Source organism: Nerophis lumbriciformis, linkage group LG19, assembly GCF_033978685.3.
Source record: "Nerophis lumbriciformis linkage group LG19, RoL_Nlum_v2.1, whole genome shotgun sequence".
Lineage (NCBI taxonomy): Eukaryota > Metazoa > Chordata > Actinopteri > Syngnathiformes > Syngnathidae > Nerophis > Nerophis lumbriciformis.
Window position 1 is genome coordinate 28,669,125 of NC_084566.2, and position 16,147 is coordinate 28,685,271.

General features: G+C 39.5%; 1 protein-coding gene and 1 long non-coding RNA gene across 2 annotated transcripts in view; one reads left to right on the forward strand and one right to left on the reverse strand.

The window, feature by feature from the left end:
- The window catches only part of LOC133619008 (uncharacterized), a 36,053-nt gene that overhangs the window by 4,600 nt on the left and 15,306 nt on the right, over nucleotides 1–16,147 (reverse strand). Inside the window, exons 2-5 of the mRNA XM_061979873.1 lie at nucleotides 14,199–15,083; nucleotides 10,373–10,534; nucleotides 5,412–5,525; nucleotides 602–677 (exon numbers count right to left, since the gene is read on the reverse strand). Coding sequence (XP_061835857.1) covers nucleotides 602–677; nucleotides 5,412–5,525; nucleotides 10,373–10,534; nucleotides 14,199–14,912 — 1,066 coding nt within the window. The 5' untranslated portion in view covers nucleotides 14,913–15,083. The remainder of the gene's footprint in view (nucleotides 1–601; nucleotides 678–5,411; nucleotides 5,526–10,372; nucleotides 10,535–14,198; nucleotides 15,084–16,147) is intronic.
- LOC133619010 (uncharacterized) overlaps nucleotides 10,221–16,147 on the forward strand; it is a 29,919-nt gene continuing 23,992 nt past the window's right edge. Inside the window, exons 1-3 of the long non-coding RNA XR_009817377.1 lie at nucleotides 10,221–10,381; nucleotides 10,484–10,618; nucleotides 10,700–10,792. This is a non-coding gene — a long non-coding RNA (uncharacterized lncRNA). The remainder of the gene's footprint in view (nucleotides 10,382–10,483; nucleotides 10,619–10,699; nucleotides 10,793–16,147) is intronic.

Below are 16,147 nucleotides of genomic sequence, written 5' to 3' on the forward strand. Positions count from 1 at the left end.
AGAAAAAGAAGTGGCATAAAACACGTCCTAGAAAGTCGGAGAAAGTTATACATGTAAACAAACTACGGTGAGTTCAAGGACTGCCATAATTAGTAGGACAAAACGGTGCTCGCCAAATACTCGAAATCAGTGACGCATGTTTAATATAAACAGTGTGCTTTATAACAATTAGGGAGGTTTGTGTCATGTTTGTCCTCCTACAGAAACCATATTAAAACAAAAAATATATTTTTTCCCCTCATCTTTTTCCATTTTTCATACATTTTTGAGAAAGCTCCAGAGAGCCACTAGGGCGGCGCTAAAGAGCCGCATGCGGCTCTAGAGCCGCGGGTTGCTGACCCCTGCCCTAGGTCAACAACATTAATATGTTTGATGAAAAGTGATTATATGCATGAGTGTACATATGTAAACACTATCATTTAAAACAAACAAACATGAAATGAGCAGTATAGGACCCCTTTAAGTTTCAGTCTTTTACTATTAGCAGTGGTCAACTTCTTTTTACACTTTGACAGCAATTAAAGGGCGTCACAAATGTTCACTATAGGTCCACGGTCGAGGACGGCAAACACAAATCCCTGCTGCTTTCATCTCTGCTTACCTGCAAAGTTGTCTATAACCGTAAGAGCTGATGATCCTCTCAGCAGGTCCGATCCTGCCATCGGGTGCACGTGAATCTGTGAGAATGACAGACAAAAAACGGCCATTAGTGCGTTCCACTGAAAACTGCCTGTAGAGCTGAGAGGACTATTTGTTGGGGTCATACAACCATTGGAGGATGGTTAGTCAGTTTTTTTTATTTTGTAGAAAAAAAGCAGACAACAGCAATTTTCTGGCATTAAGAAACACTAAAATAAATCAGTTATATAAACTGTAGTAGTCAGTCACAGTTTTCTTTTTATATCAAGCACAGTGAAAAGTATGGAATCACTCAATTCTAAATCAAATAGTTATGGAATCACACTGTAAATATTAATTGCCAAAACTAACACCTGCATCACATTAAATCCGTTCAATATTATTATCTGCAGTTAAAAAGGAGTGTTCACACCTTGGAGAGCTGTTGTACCAGGTGGATTGACATGAATTATGGCTCCGACACAAGATGTCAATTTAAACAAAGGAGAGGATTATCAGACTTCTTCAAGAAGGTAAATCATCACGCAATGTTGCAAAACATGTCGATAGTTCACAGTCAGCTTTTGTCTCAAATCTGGACCAAGTACAAACAACATGGAAAGGCCGGCATACTGGTAGACCAAGGAAAACATCAAGACGTCAAGACAGAAAACCTAAAATTAGAGATGTGCAATAATGGCTTTTTTGCCGATATTCGATAATCCGATATTGTCCAACTCTTAATTACCGATTCCGCTATCAACCGACACCGATATATACAGTTGTGGAATTAACACATTATTATGCCTAATTTTGTTGTGATGCCCCGCTGGATGCATTAAACAATGTAACAAGGTTTTCCAAAATAAATCAACACAAGTTATGGAAAAAAATGCCAACATGGCACTGCCATATTTATTATTGAAGTCACAAAGTGCATTTTTTTTAACGTGCTTCAAAACAGCAGCTTGGAATTTGGGACATGTCCCTGAAAGAGCATGAGGAGGTGGGGGAGGTATAGCGGGGGGTGTATATTGTAGCGTCCCGGAAGAGTTAGTGCTGCAAGGGGTTCTGGGTATTTGTTCTGTTGTGTTTATGTTGTGTTACGGTGCGGATGTTCTCCCGAAATATGTTTGTCATTCTTGTTTGGTGTGGGTTCACAGTGTGGCGCATATTTGTAACAGTGTTAAAGTTGTTTATACGGCCACCCTCAGTGTGACCTGTATGGCCGGACTGGTAAAATCACGGCACGATAACTTTAAAAATAAAGACAACTTCAGATTGTTTTCTTTGTTTAAAAATAAAACAAGCACATTCTAAAAATGTACAAATCATAATGTTGTTGGGGGTTTTTTCACACTTACATGTTGCGGTTAATAATTTATTTGTCGTTATTTATATTTTCTGAATAAATTATGTGATAATGTTCATCATTGGTGTTAATTTTCAATCAAGATAAACAAATTATATCAAAATCAAATTACAGGACGTTATTTATGTAGTTAGCTCTTTTTTCTCGACTGATGTACTAACATCATGTGGTTTATTTTGTACATATGTAGCAACATCTTCAAAGATACAAAGAATTGCTATTGCGACATATAGTGGACACATGTAGAACAGCAGTTTCTTTCATTCAAAAATTTCAGGTTAATTTTTATACTTCGCAAACTCATCCCGCGGGCCGGATAAAACCAGTTCGCGGGCCTGAACCGGCCCTCGGGCCGTACGTTTAACACCCCTGGCTTAGTGGCAACAGTGGTAAACTTTTTTTTACACTTGTATGACACTTAAGAATGTTATTGTATGACCTTAAAAACATTGTCTGTCGGCCACAGTTTGACCCTGGAAGAGATTATTCTACATTTTACATTGTTTCCTATTGGAAAATGTGGAAGTTATAGAACAGATTAGGTTCCATTCTTAAGGTTGCGCTATACCGCAGTGGAATGTAGTAGAACTACAAACCACCCCAGGCTAGCCAATGTGGCTGTATGAGAGTACGTTGATAAACCTCACTCCCTGTTGTGGACATCAAGTAGGTAGCTTGGGCTTTTCAGCTCGATGCTTAGAGCTCTCGTGCTCTCAGGTTCGAGCCCTGGTCTTGAACCAGGCAGGTTACATAGTTTACCGAAGTGCTTAGTACCCTGTTGACAGTTTGTGGGTAATATAAACATGCCACAACCCAATTGATGGGAAATGCAAGTCAGTGACACCACATTTGGACTTCTTGTGTACAGTTTGAAACTCATCCAGCATCTCCATAAACTGAGGCATCTCGTTAATGAAATTCATATTTCCAGCTGTGACTGCAGCGTCACAAACACGCGAGCACACGTGTTTGTGTTTAAAGGCAACAAAGCCTCTGTGTCGCTCTCCTCCAAGGAAAACAAACCCGGCCAGATAGCACAGAACAATGAACAATGCAAACTGTGTTGCCCTGCACTTTTCATCCGACTAGATCAGAGCTAACTTTTCTGGTCCTGCTGCGCAAATACGGCTTCGTCACGCAAACACGGGCCAGAATCACCACTGGTTTCTTTAGACTCCTTTGTGGGTTAGTGAAGGTGTCCAAACTCCAAATTAGTCTTGCCAAGAAGTCCCCTGTCCTTAGGCCCAGTTAAGTAATGCATTTCACAGCCTTGTTTCAAACATTTCAAAAGATACTTAAAACCTGTCCTCGTTAAATTTATGCAGTTATTGTGCTTTTTTAAAAGGTATGAATTGTGTTTAAGCACAACTGATTAATCAATAAAGTGAGGTGGTTTTGGTAATAATGTCATTTTTAAGATGCTAAAAAAAATTTTTTTTCCCAATGCTGTCTTTGAAGGACATGAAGACGTACTATTTAAGGATTTTTAAACGTAATTGTTATTGGAGTGTTTAGAGAGAACAAACACACATATACGGTACTTGATTAAAAAATTAAGGTACCGTATTTTTCCGAGTATAAGTCGCACCGGCCAAAAATGCATAATAAAGAAGGAAAAAACATATATAAGTCGCACTGGAGTATAAGTCGCATTTTTGGGGGAAATTCATTTGATAAAACCCAACACCAAGAATAGACATTTGAAAGGCAATTTAAAATAAATAAAGAATAGTGAACAACAGGCTGAATAAGTGTACGTTATATGAGGCATAAATAACCAACTGAGAACGTGCCTGGTATGTTAACGTAACATATTATGGTAAGAGTCATTCAAATAACTATAACATATAGAACATGCTATACGTTTACCAAACAATCTGTAACTCCTAATCGCTAAATCTCATGAAATCTTATACGTCTAGTCTCTTACGTGAATGAGCTAAATAATATTATTTGATATTTTACGGTAATGTGTTTATAATTTCACACATAAGTCGCTCCTGAGTATAAGTCGCACCCCCGGCCAAACTATGAAAAAAAACTGCGACTAATAGTCAGAAAAATACGGTATCTTAAAATATATTTGTATTTATATTTTATTTAAAGGAGCCATATGTAATAATTTCATGTCAAGTGATCATTAAATGGCCCTTATATGTCAAAAGGCATTAATAAATCATGTTATTTTCGAATACCTCTATAACTGATAACAGTAGTTCAGCCGGGATATCCTCATTTCAAAATTAGATTTACATTCCCGAAATCTTGTTATTGTTTTCATTTCGATGTCCCGCCCTCCACTGACCAATTAGAATGTCCGTGAGTGTGTCACATTCAGGTTTCCAGTTACACACCGCCCTCTTCGTCTGGCTAGTGCCACTGGTAAAGTTACTAAACATGTCAGACCTTAGTAAATTGAAAAGGCGTCGTTACGATTCTCAACTTATTCATGACAAAGCCAGGAACAAAACGAGGATGCCTTTGAAAGATGGAGACAATTTTTTCATTTGACGCCAAACTTTCTCATTTCCTCCTCGTTAGGTAAGTCAGGCATTTACATTTTCTTATTACGTGTAATAAATGGATGTATGTAAACTATATTGTCCAATACAGTCCATGATCTTGTCTAACAAAGCTAGTATGTTCGTGTGTATGTGTACGCATGTGCATATATGAGCCAGTCTGCCCCAGAACAATAGGATAGAGAAAAAGGAGCCTATTGACTACAGCGTCGGATTACAATGGCGGACCCGCGCAAAGCTCTTCGGGTACATTTTTACCATATATGGAGATATCTGCTGACCTAACTACTGGGAAAAAATGTCACAAATTGGGCAAATTCTAAATGGCTTGTTTGACGGAAGTATGAAGGAAGGCAACATCCATCCGTCCATTTCCTACCGCTTGTCCCTTTCGGGTTCGCGGGGGGCGCTGGAGCCTATCTCAGCTACATTCAGGCGGAAGGCGGTGTACACCCTGGACAAGTCGCCACCTCATCACAGGGCCAACACAGATAGACAGACAACATTCACACTCACATTCACACACTAGGGCCAATTTAGTGTTGCCAATCAACCTATCCCCAGGTGCATGTCTTTGGAGGTGGGAGGAAGCCGGAGTACCCGGAGGGAACTCACGCAGTCACGGGGAGAACATGCAAACTTCACACAGAAAGATCCAGAGTCCGGGATTGAACTCAGGACCCTCGTATTGTGAGGCACATGTACTAACCCCTGTTTCACCGTGCTGCCGGAAGGAAGGCAAGATTCCATCTATCCATTATTTCAAATTTTCGGGACTTATAGAGATCCCAACTACACAAAAACAGGTCCCAATAGGTAAGAAAAGTTAGTTTCCATAATCGGTCTTCTTTAATGGTAAAAAAGCAACTTTTAGCTTTCTGGAAGAGACCGTGTCGTACCTTGGACTCTTGCTTCTGGACGCCTTTGGCCGAGTGACTCTTGACGTGTTTCCGCAGTGAGCTGGGGTCGGTGTAGCGCTTAGTGCAGCCCGGGATCTGGCAGGTGTACGGCTTCTGCCAACAAAACGCAACAAACGGATGAAGATTAAAAAAAAAAAGATGGTCTCTCGGCATGCAAGTTCCATACACTACAATCTAGAAGACTAGACATGTTCATGACGTGAACTCCTGTCTATCCAGGATGAAGTTGACACACAAAAAAGTAACACAACAACGGGAAGAACACGAAAAAAAATGTTTTACCTTTCATCAGAAGGCTACAGGACAGAAAGAGAGACAAAAGTTGAGTTTACGTGTGTTTGTTATTTTCTTTCACGACCCCCACCCTAAATTGACATGCTATTGAGAACCGGACCATATTTATTTATCGGTACAAGTCACTGTATGAATTGCTGGCACCAGCATTCTGCATACAAATAAATAGATGAATAAAAAAAGCTGAAATAAATTTTTTTACGACTTTAAATAAGTTCTGTTTATTAACTCTGTTTGTAGCATATTTGACAGGCACCCTGTTGATTAGTCACCTAGCTGGTGGCTTGTGTATTGTTCAAACAGAAATAAAGCCCCCCTATTTGAGAAGCATACGATCAATGTACATCTCAGATGTTTACAATAGACCATTTGAAAGGACAAACATTGTGTCAAGTTTTTTGTCAGATTTTTTATGAGGTCTAAAAGTGTTGTCATTCTTCACTGGATTACAACTCCATCAAAAATGTTACAGTACGTCTGTCTCCATTGCCTATTATGTCCAGTTATTTTGCCGTTACCTTGGGGGGCACATTCGCATGGTATCTAAGGGATTGCTATTAGGGCGATAGGCACTGACTTTACTGCGGATATACAATTCACATAAAATCAAACGGTACTATATTTAAATACATTTGTTGCATGGGACGTCAAATCCGGTTTAAGCTTAAGCATTTGGCATGCAAACAGGCGTATTGATAGCAGACTGCTTCTAGGTAATGTTGTGATTTCCCATGCCAACAAATCATACATTAGGCTGCTAAGCATGCTCTACTTATTTTCACCAGTATAACCATTGCTAGCCTTGGTTGCAGTTTGTTTTAGTCTTTGTTTTCTGGTAGTACAGACAATAACCATATTATTTCCATTTGTTGTGATATTGTGCGCAGTAGGGCTGTGAATCTTTGGGTGTCCCACGATTCAATTCAATATCGATTCTTGGGGTCACGATTCGATTCAAAATCGATTTTTTTCCCTGATTCAAAACGATTCTCTATTCATTCAATACATAGGATCACGGGTACAAGCGGCCGAAATGAGTTTCCTCCGCCGGGTGGCGGGGCTCTCCCTTAGAGATAGGGTGAGAAGCTCTGTCATCCGGGGGGAGCTCAAAGTAAAGCCGCTGCTCCTCCATATCGAGAGGAGCCAGATGAGGTGGTTCGGGCATCTGGTCAGGATGCCACCCGAACGCCTCCCTCGGGAGGTGTTTCGGGCACGTCCGACCGGTAGGAGGCCACGGGGAAGACCCAGGACACGTTGGGAAGACTATGTCTCCCGGCTGGCCTGGGAACGCCTCGGGATCCCCCGGGAGGAGCTGGACGAAGTGGCTGGGGAGAGGAAAGTCTGGGCTTCCCTGCTTAGGCTGCTGCCCCCGCGACCCGACCTCGGATAAGCGGAAGAGGATGGATGGATGGATGGACATAGGATTTCAGCAGGATCTACCCCAGTCTGCTGACATGCAAACAGAGTAGTAGATTTTTGTAAAAAGTTTTTTAATTGTAAAGGACAATGTTTTATCAACTGATTGCAATAATGTACATTTGTTTTAACTATTAAATGAACCAAAAATAGGACTTATTTTATCTTTGTGAAAATATTGGACACAGTGTGTTGTCAAGCTTATGAGATGCGATGCAAGTGTAAGCCACTGTGACACTATTGTTCTTTTTTTTAATTTTTTTATATAAATGTCTAATGATAATGTCAATGAGGGATTTTTAATCACTGCTATGTTGAAATTGTAACTAATATTGATACTGTTGTTGATAATATTAATTTTTGTTTCACTACTTTTGGTTTGTTATGTGTCGTGTTTGTGTCTCCTCTCAAGTGCTCTGTTTATTGCAGTTCTGAGTGTTGCTGGGTCGGGTTTGGTTTTGGAATTGGATTGCATTGTTATGGTATTGCTGTGTATTGTTTTGTTAGATAGATTAATTAAAAAAAAAATTTTTTTTTAAATTTTAAAATAAGAAATAAAATAGATTTTTTTTAAATGAGAATCGATTCTGAATTGCACAACGTGAGAATCGCGATTCGAATTCGAATCGATTTTTTCCCACACCCCTAGTGCGCAGGCATGACGTACTTCTTCCTGAAAATAGCCTAATTCTGTGTAAAATGTGTTGGTTTGAGATTTGTTATTGACAAAACGCTTGTCTATTCAGCTATTATGGTCCCAGCACCTCAACCCCTAGTAAGAGGCAGTGAAAGTTGAAGTTCTTTGGAGTAGCCTAGTCGATCGAGATGGATTCGGCTGCGTACCTGGCAACCTCCATCAGGGAGAGAGGGAGGGGACTCCAGAATTTTGACTGTGATTGCAGTACCATTTCTGGCCACATTATTACATATGGCACCTTAAAAAAAAATATATATATATATATATATATATATATATATATTAGAGATGCGCGGTTTGCGGGCACAACCGCGGATTATCCGCGGATCGGGCGGATGAAATTAAAAAAAATTAGATTTTATCCGCGGGTCGGGTCGGGTCGGGTGGTTGAAATAAAAAAAAAAATTAGATTTTAAATAGATTCAGGCGGGTGGCAGTTAAACCAATTCGGAAATATATATACATAGTTAAATGTTGTTACCCACATACGAAAAACGAGCAGGCACCTGCTGCATATGCCACAACAGAAGAAAAAAAAAAAAAGAGATGGACACTTTTACGGAGCGGAGAAGGGACGCCTCGCTGGGGTCCGGGACAGAGGCCCCTTCCCCCGAGAGGGCCCCACCGGGAGCCGTAGCTGAGGCGATCCGCGAGAAGGGCCCGACGCACGTCCAGGGTCACCACCGCGCCCACTGCACCGCCCCCCCCGCCTCGTCCGCCTTCGCCGCGGCCGGCGTCACGCGCAGCAGGTAAGCAGCTTACCTGCCCGCCACCCCTGTTGCCGGGGGCGCGTAACAGGGGTCACTCCGCGCGCAGTGCGCTCACGAAAGGGGTGGGGCTCACCCTGGTTGATATAGACAGCAGCTAGGACGGTGGCCATGGAAGTTGGAACCCGCTAAGGAGTGTGTAACAACCCACCTGCCGAATCAACTAGCCCTGAAAATGGATGGCGCTGGAGCGTCGGGCCCATATACCCGGCCGTCGCCGGCAGCGAGACGCGCTTGGAGGTGCGCTCAGCGCGGCTCCCATATGGTTGCGCACTGGTGTGCGTCTGGGTCGTGACAGCGTGGCACGCGAATGTCTGTGCTGCATTGGATCAGTCTCCTTTCTTTAACAGGCAAAAGCTTTATAACCGCACTAATGCCTTGCATCGTCTATATTAGATATATAACAACGGGCGGGTGCGGGCGGATGCGGTTCTGATCAAATGTTAGATCGGGTGGATTGCGGATGGTTGACGACTTTCTGATGCGGTTGCGGATGAAATAATTGCCTATCCGCGCATCTCTAATATATATATATATATATAGATAAACAAAACAAAATATGTTTGTGGTAACAAGCACCTATTTTTTTACTCTTCCAGTTGGTTATTTATCGTCAAAAAGGTGCTTCATACCATAAATAAGTATCATACATTATTTTCTAAACAAATTATCCACTTCAACCATCTTTTCTTTAACGGGTCTAACGATGTAAAATAGGAGTCTTTTTCTCCATTGCCAACAAAGCAAGCATGCCTAATAGAAAGCGCTCAAAAGTAAGGCTTCACTTTTCAAAATGTGCTAGTTCGATGCTAATATACTTTGAATTTGCCATAGACATGCTACTGATTAGTAATAGCGATTTTACATAGCGATTTCAACACCTTCAAATTTGGTAATGAAAACTACAACGAAGATGCACGTTACAATCAAACTGCTGGTGTGTAATAACATCAGCTTAATGGCAAAGACTACTTCCTGACTACAACACTGAGGACACTTGCAAATGAGACTCAGAAGTAGGGATGCGAATCTTACACAAAACAACTCACGATTGGATTCTGATTCTTTGGGTGATGATTCGATTCAGAACTGATTCTCGATTCAACATGATTCTTAATTACAACCGATTCTTGCGATATATTATTTGTTATATATTATTTTTTTAAAGAATATTATAATAAAACCTTTTCAAAACAGGTTACAATAGCCCCTTTTGGCTGCTGATGTATACGCGCAGTGAGTTAGCGTGGAGATGTAAAAAAAAAATGGATTCTTGAAAAACAATTTTTTTTTTTTAATTATGAATCGATTTACAATCAAAATAAATAGTAATCGCGATTCGGATGTCAACCGATTTTTTGTAGCACCCCTACTAATAAGTGTAAAGAAAAATATACACCAGGTTCACTGCTAAACATCAAGTAAATGTGTTTAGATTTTATCATAAAACTAATTACCATTTATTACCACACAAACACACATAAAAGTATGGAAAAGTGGTATCGATTCCCAGGTACCAGGAATTTTCACTGTATCGATTAAAATGTGAAAGGCACCAATCCCTATAGTTGCTATGGTATGCTGTGATGTACAAGCCATTGTTACAGTCCTAAATTCACTTCCACAGTATCTCTTAGCACTCACACGCAATTTACTATTTCTATTTAATTAATCAGAACATAAATCATGTTTATCTTTTGCTTGCTTGTTTCCAGGGATGGTTGTTGTCTCTGCAGAATTCCAAATAAAAGGAGCCGTAGACTGACCGTGTCCAGGTGCGTTCGCTGGTGCTTGGCGCGGTCGCTGGAGTTGCTGAAGGCCTTGAAGCAGCCGAGGTGCTGACAGATGTATGGTTTCTCCCCCGTGTGGCTCCGCAGGTGGATCTTCAGGTTTTCCAGGCGGGAAAACGCTTTGGTGCATCCCTCGAACTGACGAGAGGCATCACATGTCATTTTGGTGCTTTAAAGTTTTTTCCACTGCTGTTGCAAGTACACCAAACACACCATAAAAAGGTTTTCCAAGATCCCAAGTGAGCAAGTTAGGATTTGGACTTTAACAAGAAATGACAGCCCTGTTTCTCTCCTCTTTCACAGCCTCTTGCAGCTAAACCAGGGGTGTCAAACGTACGGCCGGTGGTCCGGAACAGGCCCGCGAACAGGTTTTATCCGGTCCGCAGGATGAGTTTGGTCAGTATAAAAATGAGTCTCAATTTTTGAATGAAAGAAACTGCTGTTCTAAATGTGTCCACTAGATGTCGCAATATCAATTATTTGTATATTTGTAGATTGTGCTACATATGTAAAAAAAATAAAAATAAACCACATGATATAAAATGAGCAAACTACATAAATAAAATCCTGTGATTAGATGTAAATCTTGATATTTTATCTTGATAGATTGAAAATTAACACCAATGAGTTGACTGATGAACATTATTTCATAATTTATAAAGTATAAAGTATGAATAACGACAAATAAAGGTAGAATACTATTAACCGCAACATGAAAGTGTAAAAAAACAAAAACAAAAACATGATTTGTACATTTTCAGAATGTGCTTGTTCTATTTTTAAACAAAGAAGACAATCTGAAGTTGTCTTTATTTTTAAGTTATTGTGCCGTGATTTTACCAGTCCGGCCCACTTTGGCGTAGACTTTCCTCCATCTAAAATGAGTTTGACACCCCTGAGCTAAACTAATGCAATATAATTATACAACAACACAGTAAATACACTTCAATACAATTCTTGCAGGAGCTGTACTTAATAATTTGGTACAATAATGCTCACTGCTATGCACAAATCTGTTTCCAAGTGTTTGTTTCTCATAAAAGTACAATTGGTCCTGCTTTAAGTAACCCGCACGAGAAAAACAACAAATAATGATTCCTTACAGGTGAGTCAGTAAATACATGTGACCTAGTTTCTTTTAAAAGCCCTAAGCACAAAGTCACAGCATTTAATTAAACAGTAGCTAAAAACTAGAAGAAATACTTTCACCTCCACTCAATTTCAGTGTCCCAAGGTGAAAAAAATGATGGTAAAGGTAAGAGGTGTTGCTAAAAGCCTTAATGAGCTGATGTTTGATTTGCAGTTTTACTAGCTGACAAGGTATCGTAGTAGTGAGTCACCCCATCAATTAGAAACTAAACTTAGGTGTTTACAGCACTAGGGGCAGCTGTCTGATGCAAATGTTGATATTGCAAGCTGGGAAACAACAACGAGATGCACAAAGCAGACCTGTGTTTGCCTCCAGACGTATTCCACATCATGACCTAAGATACTGTAGAAGCGGCTCAAATTTTACTAAACTATTCAAACAAATTTATCCCAGTGTGGGAGACTCTGCAGACTCTTGCTGACAGCATTTTGGCAACTACTTAACAAAACAGGAAGCATCAATGAAAATGTAAAAGAACAGAGTAAGGGTGTACTTTTATTTGAAGTCATATTTTTTTTGTAGCGGAACGTTCAGTTCAGGAACAGCGCTGACGAGTTTCCACACGGTACACATTAAGTGTAAGAAACAGGAAGTGTAACTTAAAGTCGTATGTCTACTCGGCTTTAAAACAAAGTACATAACCAGGATTAAGGCGTACCGTTACCCCCCTAATACCAAGTAAAGCTGCAACGATTAAATTGATTAATTTGATTTTTTTTTTAAAGCTTCGATTTATATTCCGTTGCTTCAATAATCGTTTAAAGAAGTCATAACATTTAAAAAAAATCTGACTGCATGGAGTGCCAAGAACTTTAAATATACATACATAATTACTACACGGCCCGCCTACAGCAATAGAGACATTAAAAGGTGGTGTGCGCATGTCATGATCTGTTTGGCGATGAACATCTGAGATATTTTGAATCATATTTCTATAAATGTACACATGTTAAAAGTGCAATTTCAATGTTAATGATGTGCATCAAGTTTTGACAAGAAGAAAACTTTTCTTTTTCTTTTTTTTACTGTTTTCCCTAAAATAGACTTTGTGACTCTGATGTCTTATTTAAATGTTTTAAAATTATTATTAATGTTTATATATATATGTGAATATATATATATATATATATATATATATATATATATATATATATATATATATATATATATATATATATATATATATGTATGTGTGGGGAAAAAGTAGTAGAAGTAGTAGAAGTAGTCTTGTGATTTTTTTCCCACACATACATATATTGCGCTCTACTACGGTATCGAGCACTATTTTTTGGATAACCTTATTAAGACATATATATATATATATGTATATATATATATATATATATATATATATATATATATATATATATATATATATATATATATATATATATATATATATATATATATATATATATATATGTATATGTGTGTGTGTATGTATATATATATGTATATATATACTTTTATATATTTATTATTATATATATAATATAAAATGATATAAATAATATATTTTTACTTATGAGATATATATACATACTTTTTTCTTTTTCTTTTTTATTCTTAATTTTTCCATTTTGAAATTGTATTTATCCTTAACATTTTATTTGAGAACGGGTTCACAAACTAGGAATTGAGCTGATCGCTTTCTCCAGCAACTTTTACACATTTTCTATAGTCAAAAGTAGGTGTTTACCGATCCGATATTCATATGGGATATCGGTCAAATATCCGCAAAAAACAAGTATCTAAGGTCCCCAATACAAGCAGTCCTGCAGCATGTTTACTAATAAAACTACACAACCAGTTAACATCTAAATGTCCCCCAATAAGCACATAAGGTTAGTATTTTCTTGTATTTTAGTCAAGGTAAACAAAAGGTAAACATGGTACGCTATAGGCGCCTAGGAACTAGCAGCTACACAACAGCTAAGCACACAGTAGCAAACAAGATAGACATACGTAATAAGTGTCCTTATTGAACACTTTTTCAGTGTAAACACGACATTTGTCAATCAAATAATTATAGTCTATTACAGTGAAGTCTCCAAGACAGAAGCGTATTAGAAAGTATCCAGTAACAAACGTGTCCGCATCATTCAACTTACTGCATCATGAGCTTAACTTAATAAATTATTGTAGCAATAGCAATTACCACTCCACTTCAACTTAAAGACAGCATAAGTAAATTGTAGACAGCCAATAATACATAGCTTAGTGTTTTTAATGCCTCCCATTGTTCTGTGTTTGACTAATTTCACTTGGTCAAACATTTTCTAACATTCTACTCTACAAAATAAAAGTATGTATGATTCCTGCTGATATCATATCTGATCAATATCAGTAACGGCCAATACTCAAGTCTCTAATATCGGTATCATATCAAAAGCGAAACAGTTGTATTGGGACACCGCAAGTCAAAAAAAAAAAGATCTGAACTACTTTTCCACTTAGCTGTACCCAAAGAATGGAGTGATGCAGAGATCAGTTCACTGATTGGCTGAGGGGGAATAGACAGTTTAGTAATGTAAAGAACACAAAAGGGCCATTTTCAAAACTAAACAATCCTCTTGAGATCACAATTTACCGCACCAAACCGAACTGGACCACTAGATGGTCATCGCTTCAGTTTTCCAGATAACGGCTCACCATGCACTTGTTGGGTTTCTCTCCAGAGTGCACCCTCATGTGGATGAGCAGCTTGTAGCGGGCGTTGAAGGGCTTGCGGCGCCGCACGCAGTCTGCCCAGAAGCAGGCGAACGCCTCCCCTTTGCGCTGGTCTATGTGCGCCTTCTCAATGTGCCTCACTAGCTCCTCCTGGCTGCTGCAGGCGGTACTGCAGTCGGTCCAAAGGCACGATTGGTCCCGCTGGTCTCCCGCTGGGCCCTGGAGGCCAACGTGGAACAGATCCTTCGGCTGTGTGTTAATGTGGAATAAGTCCTCTGTTGGCTCTGGTTTTATGGTACGGAACTCCTCCTGGAGTTGTTGCTGGTGAGAGTTTTTGTCGATGGAGGAGGTCACAAAGAATGATGAGGAGGAGGAAAGGGATGATGGTGGAGGTGTGAGCATGTAGGATACAGGAGGTGTAGGCTGGGAACTGCAAATAAACCTCTCTTTAGGTTTCACATGTGTGGTGGTGGGGATACTTCCCTCTCTTCTGTCAGTGTTGGACCTGCTGGTCTTACAGCTGAGAAGGTCCAGAGAAGACAAGGCCAAGGAGGTTCTGGGTGCTTGGCACATCCCGTGCACTGAGCCGCCACCTGAAGCTAACGGTCCCAGGTGGTCCTGTACATCGTCAAAGATGCTGCCAAAGCCAGGAAGAGTCAGTTGCACATGTGGAGGTCCAAAGTCGGGGGGCCACATCTCGTTGTTGATAACGAGAACTTTTTAAGCATCCATTGGAAGTCAGGCTGCCACTAATGTCTTCCAGTGCTCCAACGTGGTCTTCACTTGAGCTTAGCATCTGGTGTGGCCTACTTTCATCTTCACCATCTTGTGTCATTTGCTCCAAACTGCTGTGTGGTCGTTCGTGCGCTGCGATGGAAACAAACATAACCCAATTGAGTCATTTTAGAAGAGCACTTTGGGAAATGCATCACAACAGCTTTGTCACAAACTGGTAGGAAGATGTTTAAGATGAATTGAAACTCAGTGAAAGAGATTGTTTCGAAAAAAGAATGGTTTGGTATTTGGGCTGTGCAATATACTGCAGGTGATATAAATAATTTATAACCCATAGAGCTTTTAATACTATCTTCATATCGTAATAATGCATATTAATGAAACATAGCTGTGTACCGTAAATTTAACAGCGACACGCAAAAAAAACGCGTTCTCAATGCACTGTGGAAAGATACAAGCAAATAAAGTATGTTTTCTTTCACGTAGCATTATCACTGGAGGACAAGGAGTAGCTAAACATGCTGTAGTGTATGGTGTAGGAGAATGTACGATAAGCCACTTAGCGAGAGCTCGTGAATGTAAACAGGGGTGTGCGGATAAAAACAAAAATCGACAATAACGATAGTAATATAGTAGTATCAGTATCAGTAAGTATCAGTATATGGTCAATACCATGGTGATTAAGAAATATATTTTTATTTAAAAACAAATGAAATAAGTCCCTGGGTAGAGGAAGACTTGAAGTGAAAAAAAAACAGGATTTAAATCAGTCCCAATAATAGTTTTTGCTCATGGTTATTTATTGTGCACGATTGAATTTAAAAAGTTAAAGTTAAAGTACCAATGATTGTCACACACACACTAGGTGTGGTGAAATTTGTCCTCTGCATTTGACCCATCCCGTTGTTCACCCCCTAGGAGGTGAGGGGAGCAGTGGGCAGCAGCGGGAATCATTTTTGGTGATTTAACCCCCAATTCCAACCCTTGATGCTGAGTGCCAAGCAGGGAGGTAATGGGTCCCATTTTTATAGTCTTTGATATGACTCGGCCGGGGTTTGAACTCACAACCTACCGATCTCAGGGCGGACACTCTAACCACTAGGCCACTGATCCAAATATTGTATGTAATAAAAGGGAATCAAGAAATAATTGTAATATTTAATTGATATTGTTACATCGACATTTTGTGTTTTTGT